The 12,327-nt window shown below is 37.4% G+C and overlaps 1 protein-coding gene across 1 annotated transcript in view; it reads right to left on the reverse strand.

Annotated features, from left to right (window-relative positions):
- LOC108669300 (keratin-associated protein 16-1-like) overlaps positions 1-10,369 on the reverse strand; it is a 13,271-nt gene extending 2,902 nt beyond the window's left edge. Inside the window, exons 1-2 of the mRNA XM_018156607.1 lie at positions 10,031-10,369; positions 4,388-4,653 (exon numbers count right to left, since the gene is read on the reverse strand). Of these exons, the coding sequence (XP_018012096.1) occupies positions 4,388-4,653; positions 10,031-10,369 (605 nt within the window). The remainder of the gene's footprint in view (positions 1-4,387; positions 4,654-10,030) is intronic.
- Between the last annotated feature and the right edge of the window lie 1,958 nt (positions 10,370-12,327).

The following is a 12,327-nucleotide window of genomic DNA, read 5'->3' on the forward strand; positions in this document are numbered from 1 at the left end:
ACTTTGAATTGATAAATGAAAATTACTGCGAACCTCGACATTCAGTTTGTTGTGCATGATGTAAAGGCATTAGGTCCTCCATAGCCTACATCAAAGCTCAGATTTGCCTCTACATGAGCAAGGGTATTCTATGTGCCGCACTGATATCTCATCATTATTGTTATGGTTATTCAGAAGTAAAGTCATTCAGAAGTGATCTTGCTGCCACTGCTTTAAAATAGTTCAAAAATTGAGTATAATTTGATAAAGGAAAATGGAAAACGTGCGACAAGAGTCGAGCAACATCCTAGGCTTAAGGATGTTGCAGCAAGGCATCCAGCAGGGCTACACTACCTTCGCTGTGGTGCGCTGATTCGCTCCTTGGGTGCATGCGAAATTTTATCAATTGTTATTCAATTTAACTGAAGCTTGGCGTCACTAAGGTTTAAGGTGACCATCTGAAGGGAAATTAGTACTAGACAGACAATCAACGTCCTACTCGAGGAAGACATGCGCATGAAACGCGCCTGATCAGCCGAAGATGATCACCGCACTACAGCGCATGCATTCACCCCGAACCTCGTAGTGCCCAGCTGAGAGCAACTCCAGCGCAATTGAACATTTTTTGTTTGAAATACGGCTAAGAATTTTTAGATATAGACGATCATAATTCGTTGCATTTTCGATAATGGCTATGAACCATTTCAAGAGTCAGGGAAATATTTTACACATTGCTTTTTTACAAAAGCTTTGAAATAATCATAATCATCAGTTAATGCTGTTCACATCAGGTAATTGCTGATCCAGCCATCATCACGATTCAACAAACTACTGATATCTCTACTATTATCCCATTAGGGCGCAAAAATTAGAAATTTTTCTAGACATAAAAATACTAATAATCTATTGAAGAATTCGAGCTTGAATGGATAACGCTTGACTGAACAAGCACTGTGTTGGATCAATTTGAGCACATACTAAACTATTCCTGTTACTACGATGAAGATCCTTTGACTATAAGACACAAAAAAATCAGATTAATGCATGTACAACGAATCTACATCACCAACTATAGTTTATTAGCATAGCTTTATTATTAACATTTGGAACATGTAGCTAACTTTCAAATTATTTTAAGGTAATTTTCTCATTCAAGATTTCTTTTCAGACTTCGATCCAACACATGCAAGGAAATTGCCGTGCCACGATTCAGATTAAAGAAAAATAAAGGGAATTGTAGTTTGAAGATCGCATGTTTCCAGCAATTGATCCAATAACGTTCCAGAGTTCCAATAACGATCCAATAGGCATATTTATAAAAAATTTACGCTGTTTAAGGAAATGAGTTTTTCTTCTAAAAATGCGTTAATGTTATTCAGTTATTATAACTAAAACATGCTTGAGCGTCTCAAACAGTTTTTTATGGATATTTTCATTAAATTTCCAGAGTGTCTCGCCTATTTGTACAATTGCAAATGGGAAGCGCTGGCTCAGCCACAGCCTCCAGAGTCCTGACTGAGCCACGCGTGCAGCCCTCACAAGAAAGTAGTCTCCCTTGCAATCGCGATTTTTTGTCTCGTTTTTCTATGTTGAAAGGTTTCGAGGATATGCTATAGAAAAATTTGTTCCGAGAACATTCTCAGGCTATTACATCTTGCAATAAATTCACTTGCAGAATGCTTCATTCTTCACAGCTTGTTCTTAAGTTTTTAACTTCTAGGCTTTTTTCCAGTGAAAATCATTGAATAGGATTCCGAAACGATACACTCGCAGTGGGCCGATAGCTCCAAAACTTGCTGTGATCGTGTGCAACTTGGAGGTCGGACAGGTGCAGCGTTTCGCCAGTTAGCAACGCGTGCCATCTTCTTCTAACCGTTAATGTTCATCAGTTGTATTCGTTTCCCTGAATTATTATCAAAGTCGTACTTATTTTTAATTAGAATATTTTTCCATTCATAGAATATACATGAACAAGAATTCAACCATTGAACACTAGACAAAAAAAGCGTCAATAGAGACCGCCGCCATCATTGGTGTATTGTCCGCGCTCTCCACCAATCACCGCCGGGCTCTTATGCTCGCAAGCTTCTCCCGAGCTCACGGCAGAGCAAACACGATATATGCAAATTCATACAGCTTTTTCCGGTAAAATATCGCAAAATATTGATCAATTAGGAATAGTTAACAAAACTGATTCGATAAAATCGTTGATATTGTGATTTTGTGATAATTGAATCTATCTGATGCTTTGATCAATGAGCTCAGGTCAATCATCCGAGTGATGAAATTTTTTTCAGTTATCCTAAATTTTACATTTCAACTTATTAATTTAGTCGAGCAATAAATATTTAGATTACAGCAACTTTCAGATCATATTCATGTTGAAACATGATAGTTCTACAAAATATCACAGAAAATTTGAGATATATTTTAATTTAGATTCTATTGAAGTAAAAGTTTAATTTTCACAAATAAAATACAGTAATAATATCACGGTGCATCGTTGAAATACACTGTTATGATTTATAAATACGTAAATATGTAGAAAATAAATTTTGTAAGATCGTTCTAGCGACGATATATGAGGAATATCGCCCTTGACTTTGGTACGCGCTTGAAGTCGCTTTATTCAACACCACAAATACGTGCAAGTTTCATTGGCAAATTTTCAGTTGCAGCGTATTTATGCTTTTGGCCGAATTTCTACATTATCATATACAAAACATGATCATATACAATATTATCCTGGAATAAACTACATGTAGTATATTAGCAGCATAAGTGCATATTTCCGTAATTTTGTGAGGCAAGTCACGTGCAGTTATGTGTGAACGACGTGATGCAAGAATAGGCTAGTAAGTAATGTAACCATTTTATGGCACGCGGACTTCCAACGTATAGTGTTCAGTAGCTATGGGTCAGGTGCGAATCATTCGTTATAAAAAATCCTTCTATTTCCCTTTTGTGATGAAATCTTTGGTCCGAAATACTGCCGTTATAGGGCGGTTAATTGCTGTAGATTAAATCAGTATTCGTTCTGTCTGTCTCATCACGTCAGTTCAGAAGTCACGTGTTCCTCCGTATCTTGGTTACCGAGTTTTCCCAGGCAGACGCGCCTCAGTACCTCAGAATACGCCGTTCAAATTGCTTACACTTAAATTCACTCCATGACTATTTCAATGGCTCACAACTTGCGACGTACACGCTTTCTCGCGCCCAAAACTAAAAAATTAGACTCGCATCAAAGACTTTTAAACCTTTACATCCCGTATCTCGCAGACGCGACCAAACTGTACCTGCTGAGCTCATTGGCCTGATGTCGGCAATTCTGTTATAATGACAACTCACTTATTAGGCGACATGGCCTACGTATCAGGTGCCAACACATTCGTATTAAAGCTTTAATCCGTAAAATGATTCATTACGTGTCTGTTATATTCAGTCATGTTACTGAATCCAGCTGCAGGGTTACTTAGTTTGATCGTCGTAAAGAATAATTAATTCAGTGGCCCATTTGATAGTGTTCTGTGACATTTATTTATTCCTTTATGTTCAGCTGGTTGCATCATAAGTGCAAATAATAAGCACATAAGCGTAAGTAACCTACTAATATGGACCCGCCTCATGATGTGAGATTATGCTGCATTAAGTAGTGCATCCGAAATTGTTTAAACTTTAATTTTGTTTGTGAATGCATTTCAACTGCTTTCTAATTGAGAGAAAGTATTCAAGAGCCTAACATCTGAAAATTGGACTTGCACCGCCATAAATTCATCTTTGATGTTATGTGAACGACATAAGTTCCATATTGGGAGGTATTGTAATGGTAATAAAAGTCAAGTGCAGTTGTTTTCCACCCTGAATTAGGCAAGCGCTTAATTAATATCGTGCCGCGCGACACAAGCCTCATCCAAGTAATGTAACGACAAGTTTCATCAATTCTTAACGAGTTCAAAATTAACTAATTTAGCCAAATTCATTGCAATTTCATCCGACAGTTCGAAACAAAATCTTTAGAGTGACAGCATCACTTTTTATGTTAATTACAGCAAGTCAAAAATAATATATTGCCAAAGGACGTAATGAAGAATACAAAATTCACTTACATTGACATAGAATAGAAGAGTTGACGCTAGCGTTTAAACTCATCAGCTTCCCCACAGCGCGCGTCTTGAAGTGGCCCGTCGAATACTTAAATTCCGAAATTTCTTATGAATTTTTGGGAAATATTTTCTTTAATCACGGAAATTTATCCTGTCATATATAATACAAATTTGATTGAATGCATGAATATTTCTGCCATTGGCTCGTTGGTAGAACCAGATGCTCAAGTCAGATGACACGCGTTCAGATTATCATGATTCATTATAAAATATTAGAGTTTTTATTAAAAATGAAGTTTTCCGACCTTACGACATCCCGGCACATGCGGGGACTCATATGGACATCCCGGCACGTGCGTGGACACATATGGACATCCCGGCACATGCGTGGACACATAAGGACATCCCGGCACATGCGTGGACACATATGGACATCCCGGCACATGGGACATCCCGGCACATGCGGGGACACATATGGACATCCCGGCACATGCGTGGACACATATGGACATCCCGGCACATGCGGGGACACATATGGACATTCCAGAATCTCAGATGCACAATGAGCTCTCTAAGAAGACGTTTAATTAGTTATTAAATTAATTAGTTGCTAATGTAATTACTGTTTATGTCACTTAGTTGTGTATGATATCTTTACAATGTAAATAGCGCTAATTTGTGCTCAGTAAAATGTTTCCTGGAATTTCACATGCGCTTTATATTCAACTTAAATAATATATTTCATTTCGAAGGTTTGACGCTAAAAGTTTTTTGAGTGACACCACTTGATCTTGCGTCTCAAGTTATCTAGAGTTACTTGAGTCGAAGTTAAATAAAGTTCACACGACAATCGAGTGCATAAAATGTCACAACTTTGAGGTCGGAAAGTCCGTATAAACTTTAAAGTTTCCTCCCAAATTAGTCATTATTATTTGTTGCCTTAATTTCCTGCAATGAGTTTCCAACTTGATCTCAACTTGACAAGTAAGAGCAACACGTGAATTATTCACATAAATTATTGAAGCGCGGCGTAAGTTTGATTAGAGATTGATATGGTTGACCGCATAGGAGATGGCTTGTCTGATGATATTGATAATGGTACGGCTGATGCCTCATGGTAAGGTTAATACTTAATACTGAATGCGGAGCAAGCATCAAACCCCCTAACAACCAAAAAAGAAAATATAAATCACTAAACACCAAACAACAAGCAGAAAGCAGGCACATGACTCATTAAACCCTGTCTGACTGAACTGAGATTTCTGATCAGCGGAGGCAGAGATTCCTCGTTACCGTAATTTTTGAAAGAGTACACCATAAAAAATTTCTACTGTTCCTTCATAGAAAACGTTTTCTAGCGCTATAACTACGTCATTGCTGGACGGGAGCGACGATGCCGTGCATAAGTCAACTGGAACGAATTCTCTCACGGATAGGCTAGTTTAATAAATCGGAGAAGCAACTCCAGCTCAATTGAACATTATTGGGGGAAATGCGGCTAAGATTTTCGAGATATAAACTTCTATCGTTCTTCTCATTTTATTATAATAGCTAAGAACCATTGTTTTGAGTTTGTGAAACATTTTTCACGACGTTTCCTTACAAAAGCTTTCAAATAATCATCAGTTAATGCTGTCCATGCCCCAGAGTGCAATCACCATTTAGATGCTGATTACAAACACAGTTTCATATCAACCCGTCAGGGCGCCAAAATATAATATCTTCAATTTAGTAATATATATAGTATTTTAATCTAATGTTAATGATTGATATAGCAATATACTGAACATGCAGCTGACAGAACAAAATACAGCACAAACTAAACTATTCTAGCTATTTCTATACAGAAACAATAACTTTGACAAATAAAAAAAAAATTTTATCTATTAATGCACTGCGAACCTACATCACCAATCCTAGTTATTTATATAGCTCTATTATTAAAATTTGGAACATGTAGCAAGCTTTCTGATTATCTTAGATTAATTTACTCATGCTAACATGCTAAATTCTTTCAGAATTCGATCCAACACAAATAAGGAAATTGCCGTGCCACTATTCAGATTAAATAAAAATAGAAGCAGTTATAGTACGAAGATCGCATGTTGCCAGCAATTGATACAATAACGTTCCAGTTCCAATAACGATCCTATAGTCGCAATGATCGAAAAATTTGACCTATTTAATATGACTTTTTTTCCTAAAAATACGTTAAAGGTTCGTATGTGTGTATATTCAGTTATTATAAATAAAGCACTCTTGAGCGTCTGAAACTTGGTGGACATTTACAGAAATTTCCAGAGTGTCTCGCCTATTTGTACAATTACAAATGGGAAGCGCTGGCTCAGCGACGGCCTCCAGAGTCCTGACTGAGCCACGCGTGCATCCCTCACAAGAAAGTAGTCTCCCTTGCAATCGAGACTCTCTTATCGTTTTTTGTGTTGTAGTAATCTACAAAATGCTTCAAAATGCTTCAAAATAAAGTCATCTACAAAATGCTTCATTATTCATTGCTTCTTATTATGTTTTTAATTTTTAAGTTTCTTTCTTGTAAAAAACTTGTAGTAGAATTCCGATCGTAGACTCTCGCATATGACATTTATTCGTGGAAACTGTTTCATAGCTATAAAACTCCCTTTGTTTTGGCAGAAAATGACATAAAAAAATGTAAATTGCAGCGTCTGAACCTGAAACCTATTATGCCGCTCTTATTTTAAAAAATCCATATCGATGTTTGAGAGCGGATTTGATTGTTATAATAATTTATTGCACGTTAAAATCGTATTGTCGAAGACATACACAGCAAGCTGAAGATATTTGAGTATGCCAAAAATAAGATGATTTCTAATATATTCAGTGAAAATTTATGTATGGGTTATTGCATTAAAATGTAGAATGAAAAATAATTTAGAGTTAATAGATTTGGTATATCAGTGGGAGGTATATAAAAAGGCCACTGAAGATTACGTCGCAAAGGCTGCGTTCACGGTCTTATCGCGAAGCCTTCTTGACGAATGAAAACTTTATTATTGTAAAATTATTATTTTTATAAATGGAAAGCCTACACCAAGGCGCTGATTCGCTCCTTGGGTGCATGTGAAATTTTACCAATTCTTATACAAGCTAACTAAAGTTTGGCATCGCTAAGGTTTAATGTGAATTAGAAGACAACAATTAGAACTAGACAGACAATCAACGTCCAACTCGAGGAAGACATGATCAGCCGAAGATGATCACCGCACTACAGCGCATGCATTCACCCCGAACCTCGCAGTGCCCAGCTGAGAGCAACTCCAGCTCAATTGAACATTTTTTGGTGAAATGCGGCTAAGAATTTTTAGATATAGACTTTTATCGTTCTTTCCATTTTATGATTATGCTAAGAACTATTTTCTGAGTTTGTGAAACATTTTTACGATTCTTCTTTACAAAAGACTTCAAGAATCATCAGCTAGGTGATGCTATTCATGTAATTGTGAAGAGTCTCCTATATTATACCTCATGCGGTTACTTATTTACCCGGTTGGGCTCAAAATTTTATTATTTCCAAGGAAAATTTTCGAATTCATGGAATAATTATGAAAGGAATGATTGATATAACAATGTACTGAACATGTAGTTGATCTGTTGAAATTCAGCATAAACTCAACTATTCCTACTACTCCATGACATAAAATTACTGACACATAAAAAATGGATTTTTAATCTACCGCGAACCTACATCACCTATCATATTAGTATTAAAATCACTTGGCTGCTTAAGTCGCAAATTTACCAGGAATTTAAAAGCAAAGAAAATAGCCAAAAATTTCACCATTTCTTATAAGAGAAAACGTTTCGGAGTCCAGCTCCATCGTCAGTTCAAAACCTAGAACACAGGTGCAAGCAATTAGTAACCTAAAATTCACATTCAAACAATTCACCTAAACTTGAGGACATTAGAACTTAAATCGAAGATAACAGAAATAAAAATGAGATGACATGTAGAGAAAGTACTATCTATTTACAATGTGTAGAGGATAGGAACTGAATGCAGCATTTAAACTGGGTTTCTGTTTAAAAATATATAATGATTCTAAAATTCGTAGGTCAGAAACACCGGTTGTGGAGGCTAAAACTCTAAAATCACTATTGGACACCACTCGCAATTTCATCTTTAAGGGAAACTGCAAAGAAACCCAATCAACAAACTAGATGGCAAGAGCCATGGGCAAATTTCGCGAGGATTACCCATTAGGGATTAAGGATTATCCCCAAAATCCACATCCACTTGAGCCCCTTAACCCCAAACTTAATTAGTCTCAGAGACAACCTGACCCTTTCAACCCTATATATAACCCCAGCAGGGTTCTTTCCGTCGGTGTTGTTTTGTTTTTATTTTAAAGCGAATCTATATCTATAATGAATCTATAGTTAGGGGCTAACTGTGCAATCATTCAATATTAAACACATTTATTTAATATACATTTAAATTACATCCCTCAATTTAATATTATCTTCATGTACTTGCATCATTATACAAATGTTTGTAAATATTCTCAGTGTTGCAATAAATGTTCGTGTGCTGGATTGGGTTTGGGTTCCAACTTGCCTTCCCACGCGATTAATTTATATAACGAAAATTTGTTATGACTTTTGAAATGAAAACAAGTGTGCACGTCAACCAAGATCTAAGATATAAAGTCATGCTGAATTAATTCCATTAATAATTCAATTGAAAGTCATTGGTATGACAGCATAACTTTTTACGTTGATCCTTTATTATTACCATACTATTATTCTCATTATTGTTTTAATAATTTTACCTATTTATAATTCGAATCCGTATACTTTTCACTCGTAGAATATACATGTACGTGAATTCAACCATTGAGTACTAGACAAAAAAGCGTCAATAAAGACCGCCGCCATCATTGGTGTATTGTCCGCGCGCTCCACCAATCACCGCCGGGCTCTTATGCTCGCAAGGTTCTCCCGAGCGCACGGCAGAGAAAACTCGATATGTGCAAATTACTAAAGCTTTTCCCGGTAAAATATCGCAAAATATTGATTAGTTAGGAATAAATAACAAAATTGTTACAATTGAATCGTTGGTACTGTGATAATTGACTCTATCTGATGCTTTAATCATTCGAGCACTGGTCAGTCATCTGAGTGATGGAATTTATTTATGTTACCCTAGAATTGTAAATTTTACTTTTCATGCTATTTAAGCGAAAAAAATTTATTGCAACTTTTGAATCAAGTTTGACGTGGAAACATCATTCAGCTTTTGAATATTTTGCTCAATTGAATATCATGTCCAATATGTTCAATAACTAAAGTTATTTTATTCAGCGATTATATGATATGGAAGAATCCCACCCTAGATCAGGTACGCGCTCGAAAGCTTATAACGCTACAAAAGCCTCATCAGCGTAATGTAACGACAGGTTTCATCAAATCTTAACGAGTTCAAACAAAATGAACTAATTTAGTCAAATTCATTGCAATTTCTTCAGACAGTTCGAAACAAAATCTTTAGAGTGACAGCATCAATTTTTACGTTAATTACAGCACGTTAAAAATAATATATTACCAAAGGACGTAATGAAGAATGCAAAATTCACTTACATTGATATAGAATAGAAGAGTTGACGCTAGCGTTTCAACTCACCAGATTCCCCACAGCGCGCGTCGTGAAGTGGCCCGTCGAATACTTAAATTCCGAAATTTCTTGGGAATTTTTGGGAAATTTTTCATTAATCACGGGAATTTAGACAGTCATATATAATACTAAATTGATAGAATGAATGAATATTTCTGCCATTGGCTCGATGGTAGAACCAGAAGCTCAAGTCAGATGACACGCGTTCAGATTATTATGATTACTTTTAACATGTTCAGATTATCATGATTCTTTATAAAATATTAGAGTTTTTATTAAAAATGAAGTTTTACGACCTTACAACATCCCGGCACATGGGTGAACACATATGGACATCCCGGCACATGCGGGGACACATATGAACATCCCGGCACATGCGGGGACACATATGGACATCCCGGCACATGCGGGGACACATATGGACATCCCCGCACAAGCGCAGACACATATGGACATCCCGGCACATGCGGGGACACATATGGACATCCCGGCACATGCGGGGACACATATGGACATCCCGGCACATGCGGGGACACATATGGACATCCCGGCAGGCACATGCGGGGACACATATGGACATCCCGGCACATGCGGGGACACATATGGACATCCTGGCACATGCGGGGACACATATGGACATCCCGGCCCATGCGTGGACACATATGGACATTCCACAATCTCAGATGGACAATGCGCTCTCTAAGAAGACGTTTAATTAGTTACTAACTTAATTAGTTGCTAACTCAATTACTGTCATTTAGTTGTGTAAGATATTTTTACAATGTAAATAGCACTAATTTGCATTCAGTGAAATGTTTCATTTCTTCCATTGCTTCCTGGAATTTCATCCGCGCTTTATGTTCAAGTTATATAATATATTTCCTTTCGATTGTTTGACGCCAAAAGATTTTTGAGTGATAAGACTTGATCTTGCGTCTTAAGTTATCTAGAGTTACTTGAGTTGAAGTTAATTAAATTTCTCACGACAATTGAGTGCATAAAATGTCACAACTTTGAGGTCGGAAAGTCCGTATAAACTTTAAAGTTTCCTCCCAAATTAGTCATTATTATTTGTTACCTTAATTTCCTGCAATGAGTTTCCAACTTGAGCTCAACTTGACAAGTAAGAGCAACACGTGAATTATTCACATAAATTATTGAAGCGCGGCGTAAGTTTGATTAGAGATTGATATGGTTGACNGGGCTAGAATATGGAGTATAAAAAAGACGTACAGACTCGAGTTGTTGAAGGTGATCCTATCATCCATCTTCACAAACCTCACTCGACGGCTTCTAACGACGCACTGGCGGGCGCGAACGAGAAGATAGCGGCACCTTATACTCTCCTCGTGTGTACAGGCTTACTTGCCGGATAGTCACCAAGCGACCGACACTAGCCAGATTTACTAGCCGTCTGCACTATCCCCGAGTACAAGCACCTATAGGCTAGTTTAATAAATTGGAGACTGTGATAGTCACACATACAGGGTGTCTAAAAAAACGATACCTAACTTTGAATGGCTGTAACCCGAAAAGAAATAGAGTTAAAAAATTTTAGAAGGTCTGGATTTGTTCCCTATGTTTTTCTGCATCTCTCCACCAAAAATCAGACAGATCGATGTAGCCATAAGCGTTTGATAGAACTTTCAGTGACATGTGCTAAAATCGTGCTTGCGCAAAGTTTTAGTAAGATCATTTTGCATACTCATTACGTTGTCTTGACATGTTTTCTTTTCGCTGTTTGATTTTTAGCGCATTTTCTCATTTATGAAATAAATGCACTATTGTGCTCGCCATGTCTGTCTGTCCGTCCGTCCGTCTGTCCGTCTGTCTGTCCGTCTGTATGTCCGTCTGTCTGTCCGTCCATGACTTCATGTTTTCGTCGGCGAGAAAATGCGCTCTCTGTCACTCACTGCAGTGAGTACTGAGTTCCATTTTTTGTATCTTTGGTGAGACGTATTCAACGACGTAATCTATAAGAACGACGTATTCAACTGCTGGCGTTTTTACGTGAACAGTAGTTCGAGGCTCAAAACGATAATTTCTAACTTGGCTATTCAATAATTCCTGTGAAATTTCCTATAATTTATTTATGGAGGCCCTGTGGTCTTAAATAAGATGCATGTTGATTACTGAAGTGAAAGCAGTCAATACCGCGATGTATATTTATTGCGGCTCCCGTAAGTATGTGTCAGGATATCTACCACGTCAGCATGTTTGCATGTTTACATTGCGGCAGTGAAGACAGAGAAATGTAACAGCACATCTTGACGGGTGACACACCGGGACCCTGCACCTGACTGTTATAGTACCTGGTCTTTATAATAAAGTATCATCAATAAATCATATCATACGTACAACACAAGTTAGACGGCCTCCCTGGTGCAAGCAAGTTGTTTCAATTGTCCCTGAGTTGATATGGCGCAGCAACTTTGCCACTAAAAATAACTACTAAAGAATATTGAAGAGCGGTCACCCCGTCACGGCTGAACATTTTCCGGTTTAACCAGCTGCATGAACATGTTCAAGGTCCACCAGCTGCCTGAACATGTTCAAGGTCCACCAGCTGCCTGAACATGTTCAAGCTCCACCAGCTGC

Source organism: Hyalella azteca, unplaced genomic scaffold (genome assembly GCF_000764305.2).
Source record: "Hyalella azteca isolate HAZT.00-mixed unplaced genomic scaffold, Hazt_2.0.2 contig15270, whole genome shotgun sequence".
In the NCBI taxonomy this organism is placed as follows: Eukaryota; Metazoa; Arthropoda; class Malacostraca; order Amphipoda; family Hyalellidae; genus Hyalella; species Hyalella azteca.